We start from the raw sequence: 14,459 nt of genomic DNA, 5'->3' as shown, positions 1-14,459 counted from the left end.
TCACTAAGGTTAGAATAGGGTTAGGGTTAGGGGTAGGGTTAGGGGTAGGGTTAGGGGTAGGGTTAGGGGTAGGGTTAGGGGTAGGGGTAGGGTTAGGGTTAGGGGTAGGGTTAGGGGTAGGGTTAGGGGTAGGGTTAGGGGTAGGGGTAGGGTTAGGGGTAGGGTTAGGGTTAGGGGTAGGGGTAGGGTTAGGGTTAGGGTTAGGGTTAGGGGTAGGGTTAGGGGTAGGGTTAGGGTTAGGGGTAGGGTTAGGGGTAGGGTTAGGGTTAGGGGTAGGGTTAGGGTATTTTCAGCCATTTTAGCCCTAAAAAGCTTCCTAGGAAACACACAGTAAAAAAAGGATAAAAAAACGCATCAAAAAACGCATCAAAAAACGCATCAAAAACGCATCAAAAAAGGACAAAAAAAGGACCTGCGTTTTCTGCCAAGAGCTGCAGTTTTTTAAAAAAACTGTCCTGAAAAAAAAAGGATGGAAATCCTGAACGTGTGAACATACCCTAATGCTCCAGGCAATTATGGCCCCATAGATGCCCCATATAACGCTCCATGCAGTTATGGCCCCATAGATGCCCCATATAATGCTCCATGCAGTTATGGCCCCATAGATGCCCCATATAATGCTCCATGCAGTTATGGCCCCATAGATGTCCCATATAATGCTCCATGCAGTTCTTTATGGCCCCATAGATGCCCCATATAATGCTCCATGCAGTTATGGCCCCATAGATGCCCCATATAATGCTCCATGCAGTTCATTATGGCCCCATACATATCCCATATAATGCTCCATGCAGTTCATTATGGCCCCATAGATGCCCCATATAATGCTCCATGCAGTTATGGCCCCATAGATTCCCCATATAATGCTTCATGCAGTTATGGCCCCATAGATACCCCATATAATGCTCCATGCAGTTATGGCCCCATAGATTCCCCATTTAATGCTCCATGGAGTTCTTTATGGCCCCATAGAGCATTGTGCCACATGTAACGCTGCTGCTGCAATAAAAAAATAAAAAAATCACATACTCACCTCTCGTCGCTGCTCCTCAGCTTCCCGTCTCTCCTCACTGACTGTTCAGGCAGAGTGCGGTGCGCACACTAATACGTCATCACGCCCTCTGACCTGCACAGTCACTGCAAGAGGAGGGGAAGACGGTGCGGCGCCCAGCGGATGGAACGCGGACAGGTGGATATGAAATACTCACCTGCTCCTGGCGCTCCTGATGCTGTCCCTGCCTGTCCCATGGTACCGCAGCTTCTTCGCGCCTGCGCGAGAAGGACCTGCCATGACGTCACGGTCACATGACCGTGACGTCATGGCAGGTCCTTCTCGCGCGGGGCCTGTGATGACGTCGCGGTCACATGACCGTGGCTTCATGGCAGGTCCTTCTCGCGCAGGCACGTAAGGGCCTGTGATGACGTCGCGGTCACATGACCGTGAAGTCATGGCAGGTCCTTCTCCCATACCATCGATGGCACCGGAACCTGCCGCTTGCATGGAGAGGTCACCGGAGCGTCGCGAGGAGCGGGAAAGGTGATTATATAATAATTTTTTATTATTTTTAACATTAGATCCTTTTACTATTGACGCTGCATAGGCAGCATCAATAGTAAAAACTTGGTCACAAAGGGTTAATAGCAGCAGTAGCGGAGTGAGTTACCCGCGGCATAATGCGGTCCGTTACCGCTGGCATTAACCCTGTGTGAGCGGTGACTGCGGGAAGTATGGAGCGGGCACTGACTGCAGGGTAGTAGGGAGGGACCAATCGGACTGTGGCCGTCGCTGATTGGTCACGACAGCCATGACAGGCAGCTGCCGAGACCAATCAGCGAATGAATATCTGTGACAGAAAGAAAGAAAGACAGAAGGAAGTGACCCTTAGACAATTATATAGTAGATTTTTTGCACCCATACAGAAGCATTGTCTTCCTATTATTCCCCCATACAGGTGTAACATCTGGCCCTGATATAGTAGTTATACTTCCTCATGTGGCCCCATACATTAACAACATCTCCCTATGTGGCCCCCATTTAGTGATAATGTATCGCCTCTGTCTCCCCATTTAGTAATATTGGCCCTCACGTGGCCCCCATCTATATATATAATTGCCTAAGGGGTACTTCCGTCTGTTTCTAACTTCCGTCTGTCTGTAACGGAAATCCTGGTTCGCTGACTGGTCGCGGTCAACCAAGCAGCGAGATTGGGGCAGCATTTAAACATCGCTTCACTTTTTACTATTGATGCTGCCGATGCAGCATCAATAGTAAAAACATACAATGTTAAAAATAATACAAAAAACCCCCCATTATATTCTCACCTTCCGAAGTCCACTGTGGGCTTTCCCGCTCCTCGCTCTCCGGTCCCAAGAATGCATTGCGGCAATGACCCGAGATCACGTGGTGGTCTCGCGAAACCGCTACATGATCACGGGTTATTGCCGCTGGGCATTACAGGGAACAGAGGGTCGCGGGGAGCATCGGTAAAGGCCTCGGCTGGATCCAGGGGCCGACGGAAGGTGAGTATATAACTATTTTTTATTTTAATTGTTTTTTTTTTAACAGGGATATGGTGCCCACATTGCTATATGCTACATGGCTGTGTTATATTCTGCGTGGGCTGTGTTATATACTGCATAGGCTGTGTTATATACTGCGAGGGCTATGTTATATACTACGTGGGCTGTGCTATATACTACATGCCTGTGCAATATACAACGTGGCTATGTTATATACTGCGTAGGCTGTGCTATATACTACGTGCCTGTGCTATATGCTACGTGGGCTGTGCAATATACTATGTGGCTGTGTTATATACTGCGTGGGCTGTGCAATATACTATGTGGTCTGTGTTATATACTATGTGGCTGTGCAATATACTACGTGGCTGTGTTATATACTGCGTGGGCTTTGTTATATACTACGTGGCTGTGCAATATACTATGTGGCTATGCTACAGTATATACTACGTGGGCTGTGTTATATACTACATGGCTGTGCTATATGTTACGTGGGCTGTGTTATATACTACGTGGCTGTGCATTCTAGAATACTCAATGCGTTAGAATCGGGCCACCATCTAGTATAGTAATAATATGCCCCCTTGTGCCCCCATTGTACTAATATCTCACCTGTCCCTGCTCACACGCCGAGAGGCTTGGTCCTTGTCCTTCTATTAGAGGTGAAACAAGTAGAAAATAGCCCTGGCCCTAAATGGCCCTCCCCACCTACGCCCCTGAGCAGAGCCATGGATTAGGTGAGTGCATTATTGTTCCATAGTGATGTAAGATGTGCCCCTCTACTGGTGTTGCTGCCCCATTAAAACACCTTGGATCAATTTTAGGGGCGCAGAAACTTTCAAAGTACATACTTTAGTCAAGTATGTGGAGCAAAGGAAGGAATCATTTTTATTTCTATGACTCATTTACAGATTAAATGGTAATATTAGTTAAATAGTGGTCCCACATTTATAACCATTATGAATTAGCTCAAATGGCCGCAAAAAGTGTTTTTTTTCTGGAGGACGCAACACATCCGTACATTACTTGGATAGGGTAAAGATTTAGATGGCTTTTCCCAAAGTCCAGTCCTCCCGTTCCCCAACAGATCAGGTATTAAAGGGACTCTGTCACCTGAATTTGGCGGGACTGGTTTTGGGTCATATGGGCGGGGTTTTTGGGTGTTTGATTCACCCTTTCCTTACCCGCTGGCTGCATGCTGGCTGCAATATTGGATTGAAGTTCATTCTCTGTCCTCCATAGTACACGCCTGCGCAAAGCAATCTTGCCTTGTGCAGGCATGTACTATGAAGGACAGAGAATGAACTTCAATCCAATATTGCAGCCAGCATGCAGCCAGCGGGTAAGGAAAGGGTGAATCAAACACCCGAAAACCCCGCCCATATGACCCAAAACCAGTCCCGCCAAATTCAGGTGACAGGTTCCCTTTAAGGATTTCCATTGATGGCATTATCATCAAGGCTTCAGAAATGGCTATAACTTCTCTCACCTGTGCAATATTAAGGAAATCCTGAAAACGTGATCTGATGGGGCCCCTGAGGACTGGAGGTTGGGAAAATCTGATTTAGGGCAGTCCCACACGTCCAGATAATTCTGGAAAAATCGGTACCGAATTATCCGTGTCCGTGTGCCCGTGCATTTCTGTGGCACATCAGTGTAGTACACGTGTGTCGCCCGTGTGCCCACTGGGTACCACATGCACCGTGCAGGAGACAGCGCTAAAGTTTAGCGCTGTCCCCTGCACCCGGCTCCCTCGCTGGTGCTGCTTCCTGTCCTGGCCGCACCTTCTACTGTATGAGCGGTCACGTGTGGCTGCTCATTTACAGTAATGAATTTGCGGCTCCACCCCTATGGGAGGTGGAGCCGCATATTCATGACTGTAATCGGCGGCCCCACGGACAGCTCATACAGTAGAAGGTGCGGCCAGGACAGGAAGCAGCGCCATCCAGCAAGGGAGCTGGGTGAGTATTTTAAGAACAGCGGGCGGGCGCACAGGGGGTGGGAGGGGGGTGGGGACATGGATCTTTATTTTAAACACGAGAAACAAAAAAAAAAAAGGAATATTCATCTCTTCTCTACAGCAAACGCTGCTGTTTAGAAGATATCAATGGCGGCTTCAGCACCAGTGGGGGAGGACAGCGCTTACTGTAGCGCTGTCTCCTGCACGGCACATGGACTGCACACGGACAACGTCCGTGTGCGGTACGTGTTTTACACGGACCCATTGACTTTAATGGGTCCGTGAAATCCGTGCGCTCCCACGAACACTGACATGTCTCCGTGTTTGGCACACGGAGACACGGTCCGCAAAAAATCAATGACATCTGCACAGATGCATTGATTTCAATGTGTCTACGTGTGTCAGTGGCTCCGGTACGTGAGGAAACTGTCACCTCACGTACCGGAGCCACTGACGTGTGAAACCGGCCTTAGAAGAATGCTATGTAATACTAAATGTCACCTACAGTGGCGCTGTAAGAGAATAGATAACTTGTTACTAGACTCCCCCAAAAAGTATGACTAATGGCAGGAGTTCCCAGCTGCAGGGAAACCGGTCATCTGCCTATTTTCTTTTATTTGCAATCTAGTCTGGACATTCATTAAGGGACAATTTTTTGTTTTACTTAAAAGTGTGTAATCAGTGCTAAAACTCAGTTTTGCAATTAGGTTTCATAAAAAAAGTTTTGTAGTTTGCCTTCTATAGCCTTTGTATTGCACTATTGCTAGCTGTAGAATGAGTCAACTGTGAAGCCATCAGCAAGCCCACTGTGATGGTCTGATAGGGAATTTGCAACCCCATTGTTTGTCTTTGTCTAAGCTCCTCTCAGCTGATTTAAGACCATCGACCACATTAACGTTGGATAAGCATGGAAATAAAAAGCCATATAAGCCAAACAGCGTAATATTTTTAATGAAACTAAATTGCAAAAATGATTTCCAGTGCCATATTCATATATTTAAGGGTTTTTTTAATAGTCCCAAAAAGTGAGCAAACCCCACTAAGCCATTTTCCTAGGACTGCCCAGAAATGCCTTTTATTTTAATGGGTGGTGAGAACCTGATCAGAATTCCTTCTCTGTAGGTCCTGCAAAGTAGGTAAATGTGAGTGAGGGATATGGGCAGCATAATGGTTTATTGGTTAGTACTATTGCTTAGTGGTTAGTACTATTGCTTTGCAGCACTGTGGTCCTGGGTTCCAAGGACAGCATGTGCAAGGAGTTTGTGTGTTCTCCCCATGCTTGTGTGAGTTTCCTCTGAGTTCCCCATTTTCTTCCCACACTCCAAACACATTCTGATAGGGGATTTAGGTTGTGAGCCCCAATGGGGACAGTGATAATGATGATGTCTGTGGAATTAATGGTGCTATATAAGCAAAGCATAACAATAATTAGCTCTAACAATAGCTGAGGGGCACTAAGTCCTCCTATCCAAGGTGGTTAGGGTTAACCAGCACAAGTAAGGTGGCCAAATTTTACAACCCTTCGTAAATATACACCCATTGGATAGACCCCTATAATTCTCACTATAAATTCTGTATCTCTTAACAGCCCAACAATGCAATTCATAATTAACCCCATACCTCCAAGAACTTCCAAATAATATGTACAGAGGCCGATCATAATGAGGACCATCTTGGTTGCCGCTTGGCACTTGAGGCTCCGGGGGGACCCATGGCTAGATTGCCTTCAGTATTGTGATTTGTGCGCTGCCATTGGCGGCGCTAATCCCCAGGAAGGGTGCTGTCCTGAATGGCAGCGCAGCTCCAGGGGAGCTCCTGTCACTTTTTCTGTGATGTGTCGACATGATGTCTGGCCACAAAAAGAAATGGATCCCTGGGAAATGGAGCAGAGCGCCAAGGGAACGAGAGTGAGGTAAGTTTTGCTGTTTTTATATGTGTATGGGATGTGTCCCCGTGTATAGGAGGCTACGTGAGGGTTCACACTGCATATAGGAGGCTATATGGGGTCTCATATTGTATGTAGATAGGCTATGTGGAGGATCACACTGTATATAGGAGGCTATGTGGGGCTCATATTGTATCTAGGAGGCTATGTGGGAGCTCATATTATATATATGAGGCTGTGCAGGGGCTCATACTGTATATAGGGAGTTATGTGAGTGCTCATATTCTGTATTTGGGGCAATGTGGGGACTTATACTGTATATAGGGAGCTTTGTGGATGCTCACACAGTATATAAGAGGCTATGTGGGGGCTCATACTGTATATAGGGCTATGTGGGAGCTCATACTGTATATAGAAGGCTATGTGGGGGCTTATGCTGTATATAGGAGGCTAAGTGGTGACTCATGTTGTATATAGAGGGGTTATGTGAGGCCTCATGCTGAATATATGGGGGTATGTGATGGCTCATACTGTATATTGGGGCTATGTGGGGCTCCTATTGTATATAGAGGACTATGTGAGGTCTCATACAGTATATAGAGGGCAGTGTGTGGGCTTAAATAGGATATAGGGGGATGTCAGCACACTTATTAATGCTAAATATTAAATATAATTAATATTAATAATATTTAAAATCAATATGTCAATATTAAAGGGAACCTGACACGTTTTTAGTGTATGCATGGACGAATACCATCACCTTTATCAGTATCTGTGCTGCATTCCACAAACTTGTATGTTATCTCCTCACTCTCCCTGTATACCTCCAATAATACATTTTTAATTGCTCTGGACAGCCCAGTCCGATGGGCATCATTGCCGTGTCGACTTTCCTTCCTCACTGCTGTTAATCGCCATCCTCTGGCTTTGATTGGTCCTGCATCATCCTCATGGTCCAACGAAATCTCACCACTGCACAGGGACATTGCTGGCTCGCGCAGGCACACTTTGCTCTGCCCTATTGTGGGCATGCACTGTTATGTTTTATTCCCTTCCTGCCGTAGTGCAGAGCAAAGAGCACCTATGCTAGCCTGCAATGTCCTTTTGCAGGCACGAGATTTCATCAGGCCATGAGGATGGTGCAGGACGCGTCATCCACATCAATCAAAGCCAGAAGGCGGTGAATATCAGTGGAGAGGAGGGACAGACACTACAGCAATGACGGACATTAGACCGGACAGTCCGGATTTACATACAGTTTGGGAACAATTTAAAATGTATTTTTGGGGGTATAAAGGGGGAGTCAGGGAATAACATACAAGTTTGTGGAATGCAGCACATGCACTGGTGACAGGTTCCCTTTTTATTGAGCAGAATGAATCGCATGATCCATCAAATTATCTATCAAGGGAATCATCTGATATGTCGTGATACATCAGGTGTTGGGGGCCACGCCTTCTGAACTGCCGGGGCCCTGGCTACTCTTTATATGACCCTGAATATGTCTGTCTTTCCCTTACAGATGTGGGCTACCTAGTACTCTTGCGTTGCTTACATAGACCATGATTGGCCTATAACCATTTACAGAGTATGTTTTTTCAGACGAATAAAGACATGAGACTTGTATCAATTTCTTATAAAAATTTATATTATTACTCATGAAACCATAGTGAGAAAATAAAGAGATAAAAACTATAATATAATATAAATCAATATAAAAAACATATAAATGATTCTATAAGGAACATCTGAAACCAACGGTCTCCTCTCTCACTTCACTTTGTTTTCTCATCCTCCATACTCACAGTTGCTCACTCCACAACCTCTTTTAAGTCTACCAAAAACGTATTCTCCCTCTTTTTCCACTTCCCCTGTCTTACCTGCTACATATAACATATAATCTAGAAGAAGGTTTAAAGAAAGAATTTAAGACAGAATACAGTACATACTACTAGGTAGGTCGCCCCATTACATCTAAAGCCCAGGAAGCAGTGGTACTAACTGTTGACCACATGGTAATAGATTCAGCTGACGGGACCCAGGTTGAAGGTTCAGAGATATCTACTTCTCTAAACTCTTAAGTGCTCTACCACTACACCCCTAATTGTCTCACAACTGTTTCAATCTCTCCGCTAAAGAGTTTAGTTCCCAGTCTATCTCATAGGGCAAGTCTGAATTGACTTGGTCATCAAAGTATTTTCTAATGTCCTTCACTTCTTGTTCCCAGAAGTCTTTGGATAGTTCAAACAACTCTTCCATATTGACATCGCCAAGTCCTTTCAAGTTCAAAGACCCTTCAGCTGGAATGTAGCCAATGGGGGTTTCAGTGGCACAATCTTCCCCATCGATCCGGTTAAACATCCATTCCAGGACACGGATGTTTTCCCCATAGCCTGGCCACAGGAAGCTCCCTTGCCTGTCTTTACGGAACCAATTGACATGGAAGATCTTGGGCAGCTTCGTAGATGGAAGGTGTTCCATGCTGAGCCAATGAGCAAGATATCGGCCAAAGTTATAGCCAAAGAAGGGCCTCATGGCAAATGGGTCATGCATTATGACCTTGCCTGTAAGGAAGAAAAATATCTTATTAACCATTCATATTGTCAATAAATATAGAAATTTACAGAGATAATGGAGATACCATGTTTCGTAATAACTTACCTTTATGCTCAGCTGCGGCAGTGGCTTCAGATCTCATTGCTGACCCAACAAAGACGCCATGTTGCCAACTAAGTGCTTCATAAACTAGTGGCACACCTTCAAATAAAAATCAAAGATTGTTCATAAAAGATAATATATGGGGTAGCAATAAAACTTAACCAAGAGTTCATGACAGCCTTAACCAAAAGTAACATACCGTAACTAATATATATATACTAACCGGCAGGTCTACGTCCACCAAAAATGATGCCTTCAATGGGTACCCCTTCAGAAGACTCCCACTTAGGATCAATGATAGGACATTGACTGGCTGGAGTGCAAAATCGGGAATTGGGGTGTGCCGCAGGCTCACCTACAGAAATGAAGAGGACTATTGGTTTGGTGTTTTGGCACAGAGAGTTGCATGTTTTTTGAGATGATATAGTTTACTTTTTCAATGTTTGGAGTAAATAGTGTACATATTTTAAAATGTGTATCATGGCTTACCATTTCCTCGTGTCCATTCCTTGTTTTTCCATGATGTCAGTGATATTTCATTATCAGGAGACTCATCCATGCCCTCCCAGTAGACACCACCGTCACTTGTCTCTGCCACATTAGTGAATATAGTGTTCTTGGAAATAGTTTCCATTGCATTAGGGTTTGTTTTGACGGATGTTCCAGGTGCCACGCCAAAAAATCCATTTTCAGGATTGATTGCCCTGAGATTACCTAGAAAAATACAAGATAATTCTCAAAAAATTGATCCTTTGATAATTTCTTAAATTCTACCTAAGTGAAGACTCAGCATTTTGGACACTCTTCAGCTAGATAGATGATACAAAGCTTCCATAATAAATAATTACCTTGCTCATCAAACTTCATCCAAGCAATATCATCTCCGACGCACTCAATCTTCCATCCGGGGAGAGATGGTCTCATCATTGCGAGGTTGGTTTTGCCACAAGCGCTTGGGAATGCTGCTGCAAAATATTTCTTTTTTCCTTTAGGATTAGTGATCCCCAAAATCTAAAAAAAAATAAACTTCCATTACAAAACTCAAAACTAGTATATGAGAGATTTCAATTTTGTCCAAAGTGCTTTAATGGAGGTAACGATTACCACTCTCCGCATGATAATATATTATGCATCCTGTAAATCTAGTAGTAATAATATTTCTTCATTAAAAATAAACATAAATTAATAATCCTAAATTAATCTAGTACATATGTTTTGCATTTCTTACCAACATATGCTCTGCCAGCCATCCTTCTTCCTTGGCAATCCGGCTGGCAATCCTAAGAGCAAAGCATTTCTTGCCCAGGAGAGAGTTACCCCCATATCCACTTCCAAATGAAATAATTTCTCTTCGGTCGGGAATATGCGTGATGAGGGTCAGTTCTGGGTTGCATGGCCAATTATTCACAAGTGGTTCTAAAAAAATTAAATTTGAAACTCTATTTTATTGTCCATTCAATACTATTTTAATATTATTAATAGTATTTCATAGTAGTATTATGTTCAATTTTAATATATTTTGAGTTTCAATTGTGTAACATACTTTTTACTATTTCCATAAGTTAATTTTATAATAGAAAAAATATTTTTGAAAAATGTATTAAAACAGATTAAATATTAAATTGATTATACTTTTTGGTATGCAGTGACATACCTTTTAGAGGTAATGGGCAGCCGACAGAGTGAAGGCATTTCACAAACTCTCCTTCCCCGAGTGCTTCTAAGACAGCAGTGCCCATACGGGTCATAATTCTCATGCTTGCCACCACATATGGAGAATCAGTCAGCTGGATGCCAATCTTGGAGAGAGGTGAGCCTATAGGTCCCATGCTGAATGGAATGACATACATTGTACGACCTGTGTTTAAAGATATCATGTTAGTAAAGAAGACATTCATTGCAAAATTTCTACAGTTTAATTAGAATTTATCCTTTTTTTACCTTTCATACATCCAGGAAACCTTGATTTAAAGGCTTTTTCAAAATCGTCCTCTGACATCCAGCGACCCAGTTGGCTTACACCACTTTTGGCAACCGGTACTGTGTCTCTTTGCTCTTGAGTCACAATCACAGTTTTGCTTTCAATCCGTGCCACATCCCGGGGATCTGTGCGAGCCAGCCAACTAAAGAAGGAAAGAAAAATATTAGTATCTAAAAAAGCACAACACTTTGAGTCAAAGCTAGTGCACCCTTATCCTCAACCCAAAGATTTTCTGAAAACTTCTTAAGCTATAATGGATTTTTTTTGGAGAAAATTTTAAGTTTAAGTACAATGGGTACTTCTAAAATACTTACCAGTTTTCATATTTGTGGAGCCTTTTAATCATGCCAATCTCTTCCATTTGATGGAGAAGCTTCTTGTTCTCCTCCTCTGATCCATCACATATGTGGATTTGCTCTGGCAGGCAGGTCCTTGCATGCTTTACTATGAAATCAACCACATCTGAGCTTAAGCTGTTGAGGTTTCCCTGGGTTACAATGCCAGAGATCTGAAGCTCTGCTTTCTGCTGTGATGGCATAGTGGTGCTTTAATGGCTGTTCTAATATTAGACAAAAAGAATGGAGCAATGAAAATACAGATCTTTATAAATATAGATGCCTATAATCAATTTGAAGAATAGAGGAACACTGAGATGCCCATAGCTGTCCCTAAAACATTATGCTATTTTCTGTGATGGCATGATGGCACTTTATTTTCTACGATTGGCGACACTGTAATATTTAATAAAAAATAAAAAAATCATATAGAGCCAACAAATGTAGATCTGGAAGAAAGCAAATGAAGGCATAGTATTCGTGCCCATTATGGTACCTACTATTAACTCTACTTTTTTCATTACTGTATCAGATAAAAAAGTACTATCCCAATGTGTGTAGACCAATGTGTGTATGCCAGTGTTCCCCAACTCCGGTCCTCAAGAGCCACCAACAGGTCATGTTTTCAGTTTTTCCTTAGTATTGCACAGGTGATAATTGCATCACCTGCACAGGCTATAATTCCATCACCTGTGCAATACTAAGGAAATCCTGAAAACATGACCTATTGGTGGCTCTTGAGGACTGGAGTTGGGGAACACTGGTCTATACTGAACCATTGTTAAACAAGAAGGAAATAGCTGGGTGCAGTACCATTAACAATTCTTGTGAATATTTACACAGAATAGGAATTATTAGGATGCAGCAATCTCAAGTGCTAGAGATAGATTGCAAACTCTATTGATCTTATGCTTTAAAACTGGGTATAAATAACCACATTTTATGGACCTCTACAAGAGTTGGCTGCAAATTGCGGAGAGCTAATGAACACTTTCTACAACAGGATTCACTCAAATGGATACCTAGAAAAATAATCCTAAAACTACAAATGAATCACTAGGATCCATTAATGTCATTACAGAACTCATATCATCACTAAATATACAAGACAAATACATTTCTAAGATTAAGCTTCTGTACTTACAAGAGAAAAAAATTCCTGAAGTAGAAGATTCTGATTCTTGGTTCTTTCTCAAGTCAACTCAGACTTTATTCTCAGCTTCCTCTGATGATTAGAGTTTGAATTAGGTTTCTTAAATACTCTCAAGTGTCTCTTGCTCCGCCTTCAGCACCCTCCCAATTCTGGAGGGTTGTCCCATTATTATATTGATCTCTTCTGATTCTCAGATGATAAACAAGTTTTTGCCGTAATAGTTTTTCTGAGCAACAAAATTCCTTTAAGAGCTAATGATTGATCAGAGTGATCAGAGAACAGTGCTGCAGGATACACTGTGTACTCAGCTATTATCACCTGCAGTACAGCAACAACTTACTATCGGAGCACATTGTTCTTCATGGAATATATATTATTACTTATTGATTCGAGGTTTCTAATGAGAAATATCCTGATGGAAGTTTTGATTTAGGCTATGTGCCCATGATCAGGATATAGCAGCGTTTTCGACGCAGTGTATTTTCGCTGCATTCAAAGCACTGTGTTCTAATCAAGCGGGTAAACCTGTATGTGGTCATTGAACTATGCAGATCTACCGCATCTAATGAGTAGCTATGGGTGACACTAGCGTCTCTGCTGCAAATAATTGGCATGCTGCGGCTCGTAAACCGACACCGCGGGTGAGTTTACGCAGCGTCAAACAAAAGCACAGTGTGCATGGGACTTCTATAAATCCCATCCACTGTGCTTGCAGCCTAGAATGCAGCGTTTTGGACACAGCAGGTGAGCTGTGTCCAATCTCCTGCTATTCAGGATTGTGGGCACGTACCCTAAGATTTATAGAATGTTTTATAATTCATGTTTATTTATTTATCTACGTTCCATTCCTTTATCTAGAAAACAAAAGTAACAGTGATGTCAGAATTAATATATAGATATATTCAGAAACAGATATAGCAGTATATATACTGTAGATACAATATACTGTATATATATATATATATATATATATATATATATATATGTACTAGATGGTGGCCCGATTCTAGCGCATCGGGTATTCTAGAATATGCATGTCCACGTAGTATATTGCCCAGTCACATACTATATTGCCCAGCCACGTAGTATATTGCCCAGCCACGTAGAATATTGCCCAGCCACATACTATATTGCCCAGCCACGTACTATATTGCCCAGCTACGTAGTATATTGCCCAGTCACATAGTATATTGCCCAGCCACGTAGTATATTGCCCAGCCACGTGGTATATTGCCCAGTTACGTAGTATATTGCCCAGCCATGTAGTATATTGCCCAGACACGTAGTATATTGCCCAGCCACGTAGTATATTGCCCAGTCACGCAGTATATTGCCCAGCCATGTAGTATACAGCACAGAGCCACGTAGTATATTGCCCAGCCACGTAGTATATTGCACAGCAACGTAGTATACAGCACAGAGCCACATAGCATATTGCCCAGCCACGTAGTATATTGCCCAGTCACGTAGTATATTGCCCCATCACGTAGTATATTGCCCAGCCACGTAGTATATTGCCCAGTCACGTAGTATATTGCCCAGTCACGTAGTATATTTCTCAGTCACGTAGTACATTCCACAGCAACGTAGTATACAGCACAGAGCCACGTAGTATATTGCCCAGCCATGTAGTATATTGCCCAGACACGTAGTATATTGCCCAGTCACGTAGTATATTGCCCCGTCACGTAGTATATTGCCCAGCCACGTAGTATATTGCCCAGTCACGTAGTATATTGCCCAGTCACGTAGTATATTGCCCAGCCACGTAGTATATTGCCCTATCACGTAGTATATTGCCCAGTCACATAGCATATTGCTCAGTCACGTAGTACATTCCACAGCGACATAGTATACAGCACAGAGCCACGTAGTATATTGCCCAGCCACGTAGTATATTGCCCAGACACGTAGTATATTGCCCAGTCACGTAGTATATTGCCCCGTCACGTAGTATATTACCCAGC

The 14,459-nt window shown here is 43.1% G+C and overlaps 1 protein-coding gene across 1 annotated transcript; it reads right to left on the bottom strand.

Moving 5' to 3' along the window:
* Window positions 1–7,986: 7,986 nt before the first annotated feature.
* On the bottom strand, window positions 7,987–12,619 carry PCK1 (phosphoenolpyruvate carboxykinase 1). The gene is made up of 10 exons (XM_069750956.1): window positions 12,484–12,619; window positions 11,319–11,563; window positions 10,965–11,146; window positions 10,678–10,881; window positions 10,252–10,439; window positions 9,872–10,034; window positions 9,513–9,737; window positions 9,247–9,378; window positions 9,027–9,122; window positions 7,987–8,929 (listed from the first exon to the last, which is right to left on the bottom strand). The coding sequence occupies exons 2-10, from the start codon at window positions 11,540–11,542 to the stop codon at window positions 8,475–8,477; spliced, it is 1,869 nt and encodes a 622-aa protein (XP_069607057.1). The 5' UTR covers window positions 11,543–11,563; window positions 12,484–12,619; the 3' UTR covers window positions 7,987–8,474.
* Between the last annotated feature and the right edge of the window lie 1,840 nt (window positions 12,620–14,459).

Source organism: Ranitomeya imitator, chromosome 2 (assembly GCF_032444005.1).
Source record: "Ranitomeya imitator isolate aRanImi1 chromosome 2, aRanImi1.pri, whole genome shotgun sequence".
Lineage (NCBI taxonomy): Eukaryota > Metazoa > Chordata > Amphibia > Anura > Dendrobatidae > Ranitomeya > Ranitomeya imitator.
The sequence above is the reverse complement of the archived record's forward strand: the minus strand, read 5'-3'. Positions and strand labels throughout refer to the sequence as shown.